Below are 18,280 nucleotides of genomic sequence, written 5' to 3' on the forward strand. Positions count from 1 at the left end.
AAGAGGAGAGGAGTAGGAAATAAGGGTGAAGAGGCAAAGACAAGGCCAGCTCGCATGGTATACAGGTAAGCCATGGTGTAAAGGTTGGGTTTTTAAGGGCACGGGAAACTTTTGGAGAGGTTTTGTGTTGTTGTTTTTAATTCAGATGAAATGGAGATAACATGAAATTAACAATGTTAGTACAGTTCAGTGGCATTTAACACATTCACAAAGTCATACAACAACCACTTCTATCTAGTTCCAGAACATTTCCATCCCATCCGAAGAAGACCCCTTACCCTGCAGGTAGCTACTCCATTCTCCCCTTCTCAAACAGTAATCTGCTTTCTGTCTCCATGGATTTCTACAGTCTGGATATTACATGTAAATGTAAGTTGAATCATCCAATATTTGACCTTTTCTGTGTCCATTTTCTATCATTTAGCATGTTTTTGAGATTCATCTACACTGTAACATTAATCAATACGAATTTCTTTTTATGGCTGAAAAATATTCCATTGCATAGATATACTACACATTTGTTTATTTGATAGCCATTTGGGCTGTTTCCACCTTTTGGCTATTGTGAATAGTGCTATTGTGAACATTTTTTTACAAAAGTATTTGTTGAGCATCAGTTTTCAGTTCTTTTCAGTATACAATTAAAATTAGAATTGCTGGATCACATGGTAATTTCCTTTTTTAACTTTTTGAGGAACCGCCAAACTGTTTTCCACAGCGGCTGCCTTATTTTACATTCCTCCAGAAATGCACAAGGGTTCCAATTCCTTTACATCCCTGCCAACACTTACTTTCTGTTTTTTGATTCTAGCTATCCTAGTGGGTATAAGTGGGATCTCATTATGGCTTTGATTTCCATTTTCCTAATAACTAATGGTACTTGATGTATGTTAATAAGTTTGTTAGCCATTTGTGTATCTTCTCTGGAGAAATGTTTACCACCCATGTCCTTCGCCCATTTTCTAAATCAGGTTGTTTGTTGTTTTGTTGTTGAGCTGTAAGAAATACCTGCATATTCTGGATACTAGACGCTAATCAGATAAATGATTTGCAAATATTTTCTCCCATGCTGTAATATGTTCTTTTTTACTTTTATTTAAGTATTCTTTGATGCACAGAAGTTTTTTTAAATTCTGATGAAGTTCAATTTACCTTTTTTTTTTTTTTCCTGTTGCTGATGTTTTTGGTGTCGTATCTAAGAATCCACTGCCAAAACCAAGGTCATGAAGACTTAGTCCTATGTTTTTTCCTAAGTGTTTTACAGTTTTAACTCTTACTTTTAGATTTTGGTCCATTTAAAGGTAATTTTTATATATGGTGTAAGATAAGGGTGTCCAATTTTATTGTTTTGCTTGTGGCTATCCAGTTGTCCCAAAATCACTTGTTGAAAGACTATTATTTCCCCACCAAATGGTCTTGGCACCCTTGATGAAATTCAACTGCATATAGATGAATACGTTTATTTCTAGACTCTCAATTCTATTCCATTGGTCTATGTGTCCATCCTTATGTAGGTAACATACTGTTCTAACTTAGCTGTGTAGTATGAAACTGGGAACTGTGAGTCCTCCAACTTTATTCCTCAAGATTGCTATGTTAAGTTCCTTCCATTTTTACGATTGGTTTTTTTGTTTGTTTGTTTCTGCAGAAAAGACTTGGAATTTTGATAGGGATTAGATTAAATCTGTAGATTGCTTCAGGAAGTACTGCCATTTTAACAATATTAAGTCTTGGAATCTGATGGGATGACCGTGGGAGTCTTTCCACTTATTTGGGTCTTTAATTTCTTTCAGTAATGGTTCATAGTTTTCAGTGTTGAGGTCTTGCAACTCCTTCATTAAGTATATTCCTTTTAATATACTTCTGGGTTCAGTTTGCTAGTATTTTGAGGCTTTTACATGTATAGTCATTGTGCTGTTGTTCTGTAATTTTCTTGTGATGTCTTTATCTGATAGCAAGGTAATGCTGGCCTAACAGAATGAGTTAGGAATATTCCCATCTCTTATTTCCTGGCAGCATTTGAAGACTGGTGTTAATTCTTCTTTAAACATTTGGTAGAGCTCTTTGTTGGGAAACTTTATGATTACTGATTTAATCTGTTTACTTAATTGTAAGTCTGTTCAGATTTTCTGTTTCTTCTTGAATCAGTGTCAATACTTTGCATTTCTAGGAACTCATCCGTTCTATATGTTCTCTAATTTGTTGGCATACAGTTGTTCATATAATTCTCTTATAATTCTATTTTTGTAACGTCAGTAATAATGTTCCCAATTTTCATTTCTGATTTTAGAAATTTTAGTCTTCTCTTGATCTTAGTCTAACTAATGGTTTATCAATGTTCTTGATCTTTTCAAAGAGCCAACTTCTGGTTTTATTATTTTCTCTGTTTTCTGTTCCTTTTTTTAAATCTCTAGTGTTTATTTCCTTCCTTCAGGCAGCTTTGGGTGTAATTTGCTTTATTTTTCTGGTTCTTTAAAGTATAAAGTTAGGTTCCTGACTTTGAGATCTTCATTTTTAATGCGTATTAATGTGAAGCTATCCATTTCTCTGAGCACTGCTTTCAGTGTGTTGCATTTTAATTTGTCTCAAAGTATTTTCTAGTTTCCCTTGTTATTTCTCCTTTGACCCATTGGTTATTTAAGCGTGTGTTGTCACTGAAGAGTTTTACATAAGGAAGTGGCATGATGTGATTTATGATTTAGCAAGAGTATACTGGCTGCTCTGTGAACAAGTTGTGAAAAGGCAAGTGTGAATGCTGGACAGCAATGTAGGAGGCTGTTGCAATTGTCTATGTGAGAAATGATATTGACACTGTTGAAGGTAGTGATAGTGAAAGTGACAGAAAGTATATTTATGTAGAACATATTTTGGCAGTAAAATCTGCAGGACTTGTCGATCGACTAACCAGCCAAAGGAAAAGGAGCAATCAGGAAGTACTTCTAGGTTTTGGCTTCAATATCTGGGTGAATGAAAGTAACATTTCAAGAGATGGAAGGACAGGTTTACTTTTTTTCTTTGGTGGTGAGACAGAATGCTGAGGGAGAGAAATCAGGAGATGTTTTGAGAATTGAGATGTTTACTACAGCTGTCAATAAGCAGTGTATATGACATTCTAATGTCCAAAGTAAAGGTCAGAATGTTTATACATTTGAAAGTCGTCAACACAAGGATGGTTATTACATGCTACCAGATGCAGTTACCTACGGAGAAAGAGGCTGAGGAAGAGTGACAGACTAGGAATGAGCCCCACGTTAAGAGGTAAAAGGGAAGCCAGGAATGAGATGAGAAAGAGTGGAATACATGTGCCAGCCAAGGGTTTTTAAGTGTTAAATGGCACTGAGGAGCTGAGTAAGAAGATAGAGATTAGATTTGGAATAAATAAATTACTGGTGATTTTTCATAAAAGCTGTTTCAGTGCAATTGTAGAGATAAGCTGGACTGAGGCAAGGTAAGAGACAAATAAGAAGTGTGTGAGTTAGAAAATAGAGAAAATTCTTTTGATATGTTCTGTGTAAAGGTGAGTAAAGAATTTCATAGGGAGGGCAGCAGTTAGAGGGGAACTTGATGTTAGTCCTTTTTTTTTTTTTTTTAAATAAATGTGGGCTATACACACCAGTAGAGAGAAGTCAAAGGTAATAGGATTAAGAGCACTAGCAGGTGGATTAGATGGTCTTGAAATAATGAAGCTAATCTGTCACTGGAACATGTGAGAAATCAAAAAATGCTGGTGATGCAGATAACATGTGACATTTTTGGGAGAAGAGATGAGGAAGTGTGAAGTAAGGCCATCCCCTAAAACGTAAAGAATTAAGGAGAGGTACTGATACATAGTAATACTCTTGAAATGTGGTCATAAATTTAAACCTTGGTTATATGATTTTTCTCAAGTGATATTCAGGTTATGGAATGAGGGGTGTGAACCAGTGGATAAAGTTAAGGAGAAGAGAGAGGACAAGAAAGTATTATTTTGGACTAAGGACTCCAGCGTGGGGAAGGAAGGACAGACGAGAGGGTAACAGGCACAGCAGGAGTGGTGGAGTAAACAGCCGGGACGACTCTGCAAGTTGGGGTGATAATGTCTGAGGCTGAGGTTCAGGGCACATAACTACTGGTGATGACGAGGTCAAAGGAGAAGGGTTTAAAGAGCTGGGTTGGATTACACATACAACACAGCATGGGACCAAGTACGACATAAGCAGGGAGGTGTGTTGTGATGGGAGTAGTTCTAAGCCACTTCTACCACGGTACTTAAATACTGGTAGTATTCAAACACGCTGCTACCATTAAGCAGGCAAGTGAGGCTGCCTGGTATTATACTTAGGATGTCTGAAAAGAAGGATATTCTGTTTGATCCAATGTTCATAAAATAGGAAAAATAATAATTTATAAAATAAAACAATTGTAGAACATTTATCCGACAAAGCATTTATTTCAACATTAATATATTATACAATTAAAGCAAATTAAATGTGTATTCATTTTAAGAAGTTAATCTAGCAAAATATTACTGCAATGAACACTGGGGTTTAAAAAGTACTTGTCAAAACAGTTTGCTTATGAGTTAATAGCATGTCTACCTAGAATTATATAGTAACCATTTTAGACTCTTTTATTGCCTTCTAATAACATAGTGGAGTCATAACTGAACAAATATACTCTCCAACAGTGTGCTGCAAGTACTGATGGCCACGCAGGTAAGCCTTTTAAATCTGACTTCTCCCCCCTTCTATGCGTCACTAAATTTTTACTACTTGTAGTATATTCTGAACTAGTAAACAAATTTTAGTAATACTTTATATTAGTTCAAACTGTTTTCACTTAAAATATATTTTGTATGGTAAGTTGTAGTTTATTAAAGGAATACCTAGTTTTGTGAATATGGTTAACTGAATATTTGTCTCATGCATGCAAAACAAGCCAATTCCTTTTATTGTCTGATTTCCCAAAACTTTCTTTAAAAAGGGTAATAGTGTACAGACAAAAGTCCTTTGGGCTCAGAACCATGTTATAGTGACTGTAGGTTCTTTCATTGATAAGATATTTCTTTGGATTTGGAGGTTCCTACAAAGGCAGTCTTGCCTGGGTGACATGTGTTTCTCTTTATAGAGCTACTGTAGTATTTCCTTAGTTATACACAGAAAAGCATAATTCGATAAAACTCGCTGGTAACAACTAGGCGTCACACACTGTTTCTTTCATGAGCCATGAATAATGACATCAGTCCTCTGCGTACTTTAAGAAGCTCTTCCTCTTGCTATGGTCAAAGGAAAAAAATTAGTTTTGTACTGATAATTTTAAAATCAAAATTTAAAAAAAATCAAGACACTGTATATCAGTGTTCATTTTATCCAGTCCCCCTGGGTATATTCCTAGATATCTACAGGATTATGTGCTCATCACTGATATTTTAGATGATCAATTGAGAGAAGACTTCTAGTCTTTTAAACCCCAAATCAAAGAAATTTGTATTTACTGTTTAAAGGAAGAAAGTAAACCAAAATAGTCTAGAAAAGAATTTCAATAAGGATCAGTCTGGTTAGCTTATTTGCTTTAAGCTAAACTGGCTTAGCCACAACATCCTGATCCTCTACTGTTTCAGCGTGTTGAAGTTCTATTAAAATTAACTAAGTACATTAAAATATCCTGTATACCAAGATTAGTACTAACGTATACATAAAAATACCTCCATCCTTGAGAAAATGCCAAAGACATGTTCACTTGGAGAAGTCCCTTTAGACATCTTCCTCCCTCTCCAGGGGACCTTTCCCCCAGAATGCAGCTGCTGGTCTACTAGACTTTTGGAAAGTCAGCTAATTTTATCCCCAATTTAAGTAAATGAAGTCTTGCCCAAGTAGACAATAATTCACTCTGGGATCACTCTGTCCTGACACACCTTCTCCTTCAGAAGACACAGCAGGAGAGAGGTCTGTTGCAGTGCACAGTGCTTAGATACATACAAAGAAATCATTCTTCTAGCTAATTTTTAAATTTTCAAATTAATTTTTTTTTCTTAGGAGAGACTCATTATTTAAATCACCTCTGATATTTTACTGTAAATTTTGCTCCCTTATTTTAATTTAAAGAACTACTAGAAGAATCCCAGTGGGGCTAAAACTGCCTTCTCTCAATCCAAAAAGAAAGGAGAAAAACCTGTGGAAGATTTTTTCCATTTAAAAATAAGAAAGCATGATCGATTATGCCATTTGAAAAACCCAAACTAGAGAGTTGATTTACCATTTCCTTAAGAAGCCTGTCTTGCAGCATTTTCATGTTTTCTTTCATCAAACACATCTGTGAATAAATAATTTCTCCCATGAAATTTATTATAAAATTTTCACAGCAAAAAAAACAAGTTAGACTAATAATGAGTGAGATTATATATAAAAATATAAAATGTATACCTCAGATGTAAAAATAGTTTCTTCATAACCAGTGTTGTAGAAGACATTCTTGTCCAATGAAGCTTTTAAAAGGTGAAGCCTAACAAGTAAAATAATGAAAGTTACCTTTGTATTGTACTTAAATTATATATTCTATATTATCGCCATTTAATTAAACATTTTAAACTAATACAAACTTATTGTTAATAAAAATATGTCATAGATTCTAATCATTAAGAATGTCATACGAACCGCTGCTGTTCACTTTTTTGATAGGCACTGAACTTGTGAAATATCTTTTCCCAAAAGTCCTAAATTTCAAAATACAAAACTAGTTATACTTATGACTAAAAATTAAAACTTGACATTAGAATTTACTATATTTCTATAATTCCTAATTTAAACAAACAACTTGGCTATATGCTAAAAATATTACAGATATAACTCTGGGATATAAAAAAAATTGAAAGTAAAATCTTTCGGAATTTCTCCCTTATTACAAAGGTATTCATTATAAACTAAAAATCTAAGTTAAACTAAGTTATATTCTAAGGAACAAAAACCTTTTTGGTGTGCTCTATCTAAAAGCAAAAGGTTAACAGAGGTTTTCCTGAGTATAGCTCCTTAAAAATAAGGTTTTAAAATTATTTTTAAACTCTAAAAAGCACAAACCACAAATTCCTTCTCCAAATCTTTTAAAGACTGTGAATCTTTTTCAAAATTCTCCAGCTCCTCTGTGATGATGAATTGGAATTTATCAAGTTTTTTGATCCTATTAAAGAAACAAAATGAGATTTTTTTTTTTAAATGATAGCTCTCAGACTACATAGCACTTAGAATATTTCAGAAGGGATTTTAAGTACAGACCTGTACTCCTGAATTTGATGGTTCATTGTTTTTATATGCTGTTGGGCTGTTTTCCACAACTGCTTAGTAAAATAATCCATCAGTTTCTGGTGGATCTGAAAAATACTCATCTTTAACTTGAAAATCTTTACAAAATAATAATCCAACCAAGACTGTATTAAGACCAAAGCCTTTTCCATGAAATATAAATGACTAAGGAGAATTTAGAAAAGTGAAAAAAAAAAAAGTGATTTCAGCCGAAGTGTTAATAAATAAGCTCAGTCAGAGCAGAGTCTCGTTCCACCAAAGAGGTTCTAACTGAGGGTTGAATTGGTAAATTATTTTCATTAAGTACATCACTCTACAATTTACAAAGATGCTAGTGATTGTAATTCTCCTCAGGAGCACAGCCTAAGAGTCCACTCAAAATTATTTATTCCATTTTTCATAAAATATATATATTCACATCTGTCACAGATGTGTAACAGAATATACGAAATCAGGGCTTCTCTGTTTAGACTTGGATAAATCAAAACAAAAGAAATACACAGAATCTCAATTTCAGATTTGACCACTGAAGAGAAGAAAAAGACAAAGAGATAGGGCTGATAACCTGTGCCGGAAAATACCTTTTCTTAACAGAAGGACAGAATGAACTGTTGATTCTAAATATAGGCATGTGAGAAAAGGACATGGGTGGCACAACAATAATTAAAAATTATTTTAGAAAGGATTTTTGCAAACATTACCTCTTTGGAGCCTCAGTAACTAAGGATACGTAAGTACAGAACTGGTGAAACTAAGTGAAATGGACTTCTGTGATGGGGGCTGCTCGCCCTTTGTACTTACTTTATTATAGTACCTGCAGTGGCAGTCACCTCTGTGAGATAAACGATGTATTAAAAAGACTAGACATGAAAAGAAAATTGTTCAGAAAAAAAAATCACAGAAGAGTCAAAATGGTAAACAAATTGAAAAGGAAAACAGGAGAGAGACAGAACCCGTAGAAAAAGAAAGGGCACAGGATAACGCACAAACTTTAGAAGAGAAACTCGGCTCTTGCGAGAGTAAGGTTTTTCACCTAGGACTCGTTCCAATTTTTCACCAGTACATGAGGAAAGGTAAGTTCATGAGTGGGTTTTTGGTTGCCAAAGGCTCTAACAAACTGATAGTCTAGTAGAAAGTGTGGCATGTTGTCATATTGAGTATAAATTACAAATCATAATTTAAAGAATGACAACTCACATGAACTTTCGTCTTGAATTCTGTGTTGAACTGCTCATACACAATCCCTACACCTGCTATTTCAGTTTCCCAGTTCTCCCCGGGAATAGAAGAGTCATTTGTTGATAACGGAGATACACTTTCAGACACTAAAAAAAAAAAAAGAAGAAGACAATCAGCTAAAGTTAAGGTAAGCATTGTTACAAATTTAGCCTTGTTTGTCATGAGGCTGAGAACAAAATTATGTTATTTTCAGATTCTATATGTAATCTAAGGATTATGAAATCAAAGGAAGAATTTATATTTTTTAATTTAAAATATTTTTACTTAAAAAAATCAGTCCAAATGTTCCATTTTAATGTTACTGTTTCTGCTTTAATACCCATGCTAAAAGGTTTTTTATAACTGGTTTAAACTACTTCCATGTTATTAATCCAACTATTTAGTGACACACTAATCTATCAATAAGTTCATACTCCAGTAAAACCTGTATGTGGTAATCAGTGATAGAATGATGAGGGTGATCTATGAGTAAAAAGACCCTTACTATAACATTATTCAGATAGAGTATCATCCTTCTTGGATGTATCCAAAGTTGTCCTTACAAAGGGATTTCCTTTATGGATGAAGTCACTAGAGATCTAAGATACCACCTTCCAAAATAACTGCATTCTGATACAGGCATTTGATCTACCGACCTTTGTCATTGTGATGATCTGCATCTTCGCCTTTAGACAGTTTTTTGGGAGGCAAGTTTGCTCTTTCTTCCAGTTCTACTTCATCATAATTACTTAGGTTGTCTTCTGTGTACATTCGTTTGCGACTAAGATGTTGTGTAGGGCCTTAGGAACAGTTAAAAAATGAGGTACTATAATCTTAATTAAAAATACCTAATATTTTCTTGCTTTTATAAAAAAAAAGTCTTTCAGTTAACTTGTATAGTTTCAGGCAACTGCATTAAATTCTACCTATTGTACTTGTTTTCATTTTGACATGAACTAAATTGAATAAAGGTACGACTTAAAATATATAACTCCTTTAGATGGAATTTTACAGTACTTCGGTAATTAATATATTATTTAAAAAGCAGGTCTATGACTGCAAACCTGATGCATGAGTGGAGTCCCAGGGCATGTCACACTGCGTTTTCTCTCCTCCTTCACTAGACATGGATAATGGAGACGCTGAATGACTATCCTAAAATATTTATCAGAAATTGGAAAAAAATTCTGTAAGTACTCTTGAATTCATCTTTGACCATCTTACCCAAACCCTAAAGATAATAAACTGCAAATGTTATCAGTTCTTTTTTTTCCAAATTGTTTGGTTTTTATCCCTTTATCATCTCTCACATTTACCTGAATTTGTCACCATGCATTTACCTCAATGTTAAATTATAGCAATAGTTTTGAGTTGGCTTTTTAAAACTACTACTACTTTTCTGTCCCTCCTCATTAGGATTTTGATTTCTTTGAGTCAGGGAGCCATAGAAAATCAAAGTTTTCGAGACTACTTCTTTCAGGCTTTATCTTTAACTGAGCCCCATCTTTGTCCTGTAACCTTATGTTTTACTGTTTGAATACACAAGCTTCTTTGTTCCAAATTAACCTTTTTCCTGTTTTGTGAAAATGCATGTCCACTTCCCTTTCTGTACTCAGGTTATTATTCTTTCTCCACTCAGTCTGTATATACCAACCTACCCACTGAGGTTCAGGTCAAAATTCAGCCCATGCCAAGCTGTAAAATTCTGTCTTAAATTTCTGTATTTTTTGGGTAATTAAAATATTTTTGTTGATGGATTAATGGGCTTTTATAGTGGCAAAAGCTTAACCAAATTCCTATATAGTCAGGAAACTAGAAAGTCCTAATTATAAATATGTAAGTCAGTGGTTTAGCAGCAATAGCATACTTAAGACCTTTTCATTTTAAAAATTTCAACTTGTTATTTATGATCAAACCATCCCTACATATTTTAAACATCAAATTTTCAGATAACATTTGAAAAATACTAAATTATTAAAACCCCGTCATCTGATTCTTATAAGAACAATCTCAGTTTAAGGGAAGCTTGATAGCTAGACGACCATCTATACCTCTCTTTTGCCTCAAATACAATTTTCATATTTGGAGGTAAATTTCCACAAACTTGTTCTAAATTATAACTGCTTACATCTAAATAGCTGTTTCAACTTTGTGTTTCTTGGGTAAGTGGAGTCCTCCCTCAGTATCCACAGTGGAGGTGGGGGGGTTGGTTCCAGGACCCCCTGCAAATACCAAAATCCACTGATGCTCATGTCCCATACAAAAAATAGTGATCCACAGTTGGCTGAAGCCACAGACGTGGGAGCCGTGGATGTGGAGGACCAACTGTACTACAGACTATATTGTTTCTATTCACTACGTTATTCTTAAATGGGCTATGAATGAACAAAACATATAGAAACCCCAAGGAAGTAAGAAAACTATTTAATAAAAGAAAACAACATTAAACCAAAACTACTTAACTTTTGAGAGTAAATCTTCATTACTAAAACTCAATACCCACTCATAATTTTAAAAAGCACTTAGACAATTACAACATTAATTTGATAACAAGTACACCAAACCCTTAAAAATGAAAAGACCACGTAGCATAAAGACTGCAATGGAAAAATGCAAAAATTACCATGAATAACATTTTATGATTATCTATATTCAGAATCCAAGAGAATCCAGGCCGGCATTTATGATGATAGAATTTGTCATGATTATTAGATATAAAAGTCAACAGTGTTTCTATACAAAGGCAAAATTTTAAATACAGCAAAGAAAAAAATAGAACACTTCAGAAGGACAACTTTCTTTGTGGAAGATTTGGCACAACTTTGTTGGAAATAAGACCAAAAAGCAGAGAGAAAAGTGAAATACGTGGATGAGAAATCTCAGTAACAATACTGGGAAATGCTAATTCTTCCCTCAGACAAACTAATTCTAAAACTGATCAGACAAGTAAAGGGCCCAGAGAATTCAGAAGTAGAATGAGATGAAGGTGAGGATTGGGGGTGGTGAAACCCCTGTAAGTGTGAAACTACACTAACTGAAGCAAGGAGGTGCACTGTGCTATATCTCACTGACCAAACGGCTGACCCATGTGGGTGCAAGGCTGTGACCAAATTGGCATCACAAGTGATGGAGGAAGGAGGGGGATCCCATGCATGATGTTGAACTAATTCACTATCCATATGCAAAGAGAAAGCCTAGGAAGATGGAAAACAAAGTTAGAATTAAAACTAACATTTGTACAAGAAAAGAAAATATTCTTATGACAACAGCTGAAAGAAGATTTCTTGAAGAGCAAAAGATTGGTAAATTTCATTACATCATATTTTTTTGTCATGTGGAAGTTTTTGATTTAACTAAGTGAAAAGAAACGCTACGTACTAGAAAAAGAATGTTTACATTATATAACACCAATAAAGAACAAGTATCCAGAAAATAGTAAGAACTCCTACAAATTTATAAGAAAAAAAATCAAACAATGTAATTTTAAAAACAGAAAAAATAGGCAATTTACAAAATGGCCAAAAATATAAAAATACTCATTGATGCTGTTAATCAGAAATGAAAATTAAGTCAGACAAACTTTACACTCATCAGATTGGCAAAAACTAGAAAAATGGGCACTGTCACATAGTATTGTTGGAGAGTGTTAAGCTGGTACAACAAATTTACATAGCAAATTTCCAGTACCTAATTAAGAGTCAACAGTAACTGGGAAACACAATGTCTCCTGTAAAAGTCCAGCTAATAAATATGTAACAAAATTCCATCTAGCACAGAGTAGAATCAACATAGGTATGCAGCGATTACCTAGGTGCTGCAATTCGCAAGACAGGATACCAAAGAGAGAAAGCATGCAGGGAAACTAAGGACAACAGAGCAATGCTGACAAAGGACCATGGGATAACGGTCTAGTGGGAAACTAGTTTTAAACCGTGTTCTGTAGAAATTAAAGAGTCTTGCAAAGGTGCTTTTGGGGGTTATCAGAGAGGGAGATGTATCAGCAAGGGTTTAGACCTATCTGCTTTAAACAGAATAGTTATGTTATCTGTTTGGCACATTGGAGGTCTCATGTAAGGTTCTATTTGAAAAATTATGCTTTGTGAAGACTACTGGTTAAACAGAATAAAAGGACCTTAAAACCCTGTAGAAATAAACTTACATTCAGTTCAAAATGGTAGGACAGTAGATTGGTTTTATCAGAGGATTCAGATCTTGGCTATAGGTGTGCTGAACTGTCATTAATTCCATCTTTGTGTATTCAGATACTAGCACATATCAAGAGAATAATATATTTGAGTATTTACTGTGTATCAGGTATTATGCTTACATAATCAGCCTATTTAATTTTTGCCAGCCCCATTTTACAGATGAGAAAACTGAGGTGCAGATGGCTTCACTAACTTGCAAAATGTTAACACAGAATGCGTTTATCCTTGCTCCACTATTTGCTGAGTCAAAACTTTTTCAGCTATACCTAGTTACAGTGAACTATATTATCTTGATAATCAGCTCTATAACTGTATTACTATTTCAAAATTCTCCGAATTAAGTCATCTATACAACCCAAGTCAAAGGGGTTGGAGGTGAGGTGGAGTTTATAAACTAGTCCCAAAGTACAAACAACCCCCCCAAAAAAAGCAGAATTCCAAATATAAACTACTTCTTGTCGACATTACATTTTTAGCTATCCTCCCTCACTTTGACCCATAATTGATTCCTATCTCTGTCTTTTTAAAAGACTTTTGACCATACCTACATATTTTATTAATAAGAAATGGTACATATAACAATACATGAGAGAGGAAGGATAAAGAATTTTTCAACATATCATTAAGTTTGTTAATATTCATACCATTTACCTACTAGTTTTAAAGTTAATTTACAAATCTTTAAAGCAAATGCTATAGTCATACTGTTCTCAACTACACTCTTTGCAATTTGCTTTGTCAACTTGTGATTTAGTAACTAAATGTTACAGACTTTGAGTTACGGTGAAATCTGAAAGAAGTGCCTATGTTGCAGTATGAATAAGCCTATTCAAATCTAGGAAACGAACTATGTAATTCTGACATGTAGCCAAGTAAGTAGTACCTCCTGGGAAGTGACATTCCTAGCACAGACTTGTCACCAGTACTGTCATACGCCACCTTCTTCCTCCTGCACGGATCAGTCTGCGGTTCACTGAGGCTATTTACTTATTGGTAGGTTCCTCTCTCCCCTAGACCACACTCAAAACCTTAAGAAGAAAAGCACTGTATACTTGATTAAGACTAGAAGGCAAATGATTTGCCCACTTCAGGTATATCTGATAAAAGAGAAAATACATACTTTTTTTTTCTTACCAAAAAGAATGATTGTGGAATTGGTGAGCAATTTTCTCTTGTACACAGTAAATTTTCCTCACTGTTTTTGGGTGACTTTGTTGGACCTCCAATGCTGTATTTACTGTTTAAGGATTCAGGTGATGAAGTTTTTGGATAAGGTGATACTGATTTTGTTATACAGTCATAATCCTGAGTAAAATCCCTTTCTGTTCCTTTTTCTGTACCTATATTGCCTCACAAAACACAAACAAAAAGAGGTGACAGGTGTTAATCTCTAATGTCTGCTTTAGAAATAGTATGATTAATTGAAATTCTAAAAATATAAACCGTCAAATCTTAGCTGTATTCAGAAAGGGTAAGCTTAATAAATCAAGATCAAATTATATGTAAAATGTTTTTAAAGACTAAAAAATACTGAGTATTATTCAACTTAAAATAGCTCACAGCAAAAAAAAAATGTGACAATATACGTACGTTCATGTATAACTGAAAAATTGTGCGCTACACTGGAATTTGACACAACATTGTAAAATGACTATAACTCAATAAAAAATGTTTAAAAAAATTTAAGAACTTTCCAAACATTTTCAAACAAAAATATCTATGGCGACCAACCTAATTTAATTACTATCCTGAGTACTCTGAGATCATAGCCAGTACTGGTACACATTAAAGTCACAGGTTTGATGGTTAGAGATAGCTTGGGAAGTAGTCTGGCCTAAATCCTTCAAATACAGATGAGAAAATTCATGGCTGAAACAAGTCTTAGTATAAATGAATTTTCACAGTTTTCAGGTCAAATCAGGGCATATGATCAAATCAGGTCTTCTGAGTATGTGCTTATCTGAGATGACACTTGTCCTGAGCAGTATTAAAATATTATAGAAAAGAACAAATAGCTACTTGAGGGGAAATGTTTGTTAACTTATGTAAGTCTTGAATTTTTGCTAAAATGATGGACACTCAGAAATGCTTTAAAATACCCTTAAAAGGAACTGAAAAAGATATAATAAGTACAAACTTATTCTTAAAGTTTCTATACTAGAAAAATATATACATACGCCAGAGCTTCAAAGAATAAAACTTTTCTTTGCCAATTATTTTTAAATAAAAGCAAAACTTCAGTTGTTTATGAAGATAATCCACTATGGGTTCACAGAATGACCATGATATTCCTTGGAGACTTTTGCCAATGAAATGTAAAAATGAGAAACTAGGAATTCCCATCATTCCCACTGTATTCAAGGTTTCACATTTTAACTTGTAAATACACATTAAATTTTTTTCTGTAAAGCATTTGGTCTTTAACTTTGTAACATGTAAAACTTCAGGGTCATAGTAACACTGTTCTCAAGTCTACTCAGCAAAGACCAAGTTACTAGCATTAACTAGTGTAAAAATGAAGTTTTGACTACTGAAAATCTTAAATATACCCCTCAAAATTAGTCTTTAAATTATATATTCATGTAATTGTAGTAGAAAATTAGTGAATATTCAACTAAAGGAAAAAAAATGATACTGACATCTCATTACTTCTATAGATGATGGACTCCCAGATAAAGATATAGGAGCTAGGTCAAGGCTGTTTTCTTGTAGAGTATCTCTCAGTAGAGATGAGTTTTTCCTTTCTTTTGATATATCCTTCTGTATTTCGGCAGAAAAGGAATCCTGCTGTTTCTTTGGCAGCTTCACAGTTTTGCTTCTGGAATGTATACTCTCCTAAATGTATTCATAACTTTCAAATTATACTCAAATACAAATAATTTATACTTGGACATATAAAACTAAGTTACACTGAAGTATTTATTAAATGCCTTATATCACTAAGTACAGGCATAATAGGGGCCTCAACATGAGTAGTAAAAGACTTTCTTATATACTAGAAGGCAGATGACAAATTCACAAGAAAACATAATATACATAGACTATAATAAATATCTTAAGAGCTACAAATAAAATGCTATGACAGTTCAAAGATTATATCCAGTTTAGGGAAACCAGAAGGAGTTCCTAGATTTCACGGTACATGACATGCTCAGGAGTTTGTAAAAGAGGATGGCAGGAGCTGTGACTGAAGTGTGGAGGACCACTGATTCAAGCAGAAGGAGCAGAGACACAGGTCTTGTTTGGGAGTCACAGGTTCTCCATTTGACTGTTCCAGCTCTGGGTATGTAATGGGAAGTGAGAATAAAAGCTTGGAAAGGTATTTTGATGCTTTGAATGTCTGTTTGGAAATTTTTAGGGTTTTTCTTTGAAGAGAGTAGGATGAAAGTTGGTTTGGCAAGATTTACCTAACTATATGTAAATGAAAGTAAGGAGTGATAGAAAATCTGGAGGTAAGTTATATTAAATCCTTAAGATCTTCCAGGTAAGAAATAACAGGGAGAGACGGAGGTTTAATGATTTAAAATGAGAACAGTGTAATGGTCAGAGACCTACCTCTACTGCCAGACTCTGAATTCAAATCTTTGTTTCACCACTTCCTAGCTGTGTGAACTTGGGCAAGTTCCTTCATCTCTCTGAGCCTCAATTTTTCTCATTTGCAAAATGAGATGTCATTAGTAGTCATTAAGTATGCTACTTAAGAGATTTTAAGAAATTAAATCTATAAAATGCTTAGAATAGCACCTGGCACATTGTAAGCACTATATTCTTTTTTTTTTTTTAACTTTGTTAAGAATGCCTTCAAGTATAGGCTAGGGGTATATCTATAAGACTGAGACATAAGGAAGAAGTCAGGTATGAACAGAAGTAGGGCAGTGTATGGGAAGAAACTCAGATCCAGTATTTTTGCTTTTACACAAGAAAAAGATCCAGATTCCCAACTGTCTGTACTTTCCTGAAGGATAATTTTGGAAAAGACTACATACTTCTCTAATTCAAAGATACTATCTTAAAGTTATAATTTTACTAGAGTCAAATACCTGTTTTGTAACACTAATGCCAACTTATTACAAATTTTAACATTATACTGCCTAAGGATCAATTTTTAGAATTACTGTGTAAATTTTATCATATAGAAAGTTAAATCTTAAAAAGAAGTGGCAAGTCTGATATTCTTACAAAAATTCACTCTATTTAATATTTTAGGAGGCTTTTAGAAATTATTAATCAGATATCTACTTACCTTTACTAGCAATTTTTCTTTAAATGAATGTGAAAATTCTTGTTCACTCTCTGATTCTGAATTTGAGAGATCCTTATAATTTTTTTTGGTTTTTGCTGCTCTTCGTGGAAGTCTGGTTCTCCCCTCTGGAACTGTCTCATTTACCTTTTTGGTGATATTTTTGTTGGGTGTCTTTAGGAGAAAAATTCCTGAATATATTAGATCACTATTTTGAGATACAAGCTATTTGCTATAAAATTAGCACTGTGACAAGATCCATATATGCATAGGAATAAAAATATTCCTGATTAGTATTTTTTAAATGAGTGGATTTTATCTTCCCATTCCAAATATATTCTTTATCACTTTTTTAGCCTCACTATTAAAGCTCTGAGAGGCCTGATATATATTACTTAAGAGAAAGAAAAGGAAAAAATAGATATCAAAAATACCTATAAGCACAGAGTAAAACAGACCTAAAACAGGCCAACATGATTCAAAAAGGCAGAAGGCAGAAGTAAGTGTGCAGAGCCTGAAACAATTACGGATAAACAAGGATAACAAGGATCAAATTATGAGATGACAAATGGCTTTTTTTTTTTTTTTACAGGAAAAGAGAAAAATAATTTTGAAAAGATGTTTGAACACAAACTTCCCGGTTTTACCATTTTAGATCTTGGTTGTCTCCTTTCCAAACATGGTCCTGCAATTCAAGAAAATAAGGTTGAATTTTTCAAATAGATGAGAACTGATATTAAAAGTTACTAGAATATTTCTCCATATAAGTTAGAATCATGAAAAACAAGAATACACCTTTAAACTCATTCAAAAATTTAAGTTTCAAGATGAGACTAAACTGAGATTGATACACGTTTACAGGATAGGTTGGTATAACGTGAATTACCAAGTTCCCGTCTAAATTAATTAATTAAATTAAATAAAACAAACTTTTAAAACATACAAGAAAATATGTAACATACATTACAAAGTTAACACTCACGAATTACCATTCCATTTATCTGAATCTACTTTGTGTACTCTTACATGACCTTCCATATCCCCTCTGCCAAAAGGTAATCACTATCCTGAAACTGCGTTAGTCACACGTATATATCTCTAAACAGTATAATTAACTTTATAAAACAGAATCATGTCATTTGATATTGTCATGTTCAAGCCAAGGAAGTAATGAAGTTCTAGAAGAAAGGTCCTCCAATCCTGGCAATAAGCCAGCTCCTACATATTGACTTGTAGTCATTCAGCCATTTAAACAAAACAATTCACTCAGGAGAGTTGAGTTTTAAGAGCTTTTACTGATTACAGTATTCAGACATTTACTGTCTTCCCAAGATTTCTAA

At 33.7% G+C, this 18,280-nt stretch overlaps 1 protein-coding gene across 1 annotated transcript in view; it reads right to left on the reverse strand.

The window, feature by feature from the left end:
- Positions 1-2,576: 2,576 nt before the first annotated feature.
- SYCP2 (synaptonemal complex protein 2) overlaps positions 2,577-18,280 on the reverse strand; it is a 77,256-nt gene continuing 61,552 nt past the window's right edge. Inside the window, exons 30-40 of the mRNA XM_074347523.1 lie at positions 17,588-17,625; positions 16,944-17,114; positions 9,557-9,647; positions 9,149-9,292; positions 8,472-8,599; positions 7,248-7,342; positions 7,053-7,152; positions 6,633-6,691; positions 6,402-6,480; positions 6,235-6,291; positions 2,577-5,254 (exon numbers count right to left, since the gene is read on the reverse strand). Of these exons, the coding sequence (XP_074203624.1) occupies positions 5,180-5,254; positions 6,235-6,291; positions 6,402-6,480; positions 6,633-6,691; positions 7,053-7,152; positions 7,248-7,342; positions 8,472-8,599; positions 9,149-9,292; positions 9,557-9,647; positions 16,944-17,114; positions 17,588-17,625 (1,037 nt within the window). The 3' untranslated portion in view covers positions 2,577-5,179. The remainder of the gene's footprint in view (positions 5,255-6,234; positions 6,292-6,401; positions 6,481-6,632; positions 6,692-7,052; positions 7,153-7,247; positions 7,343-8,471; positions 8,600-9,148; positions 9,293-9,556; positions 9,648-16,943; positions 17,115-17,587; positions 17,626-18,280) is intronic.

This window comes from Camelus bactrianus, chromosome 19, assembly GCF_048773025.1.
Source record: "Camelus bactrianus isolate YW-2024 breed Bactrian camel chromosome 19, ASM4877302v1, whole genome shotgun sequence".
In the NCBI taxonomy this organism is placed as follows: domain Eukaryota; kingdom Metazoa; phylum Chordata; class Mammalia; order Artiodactyla; family Camelidae; genus Camelus; species Camelus bactrianus.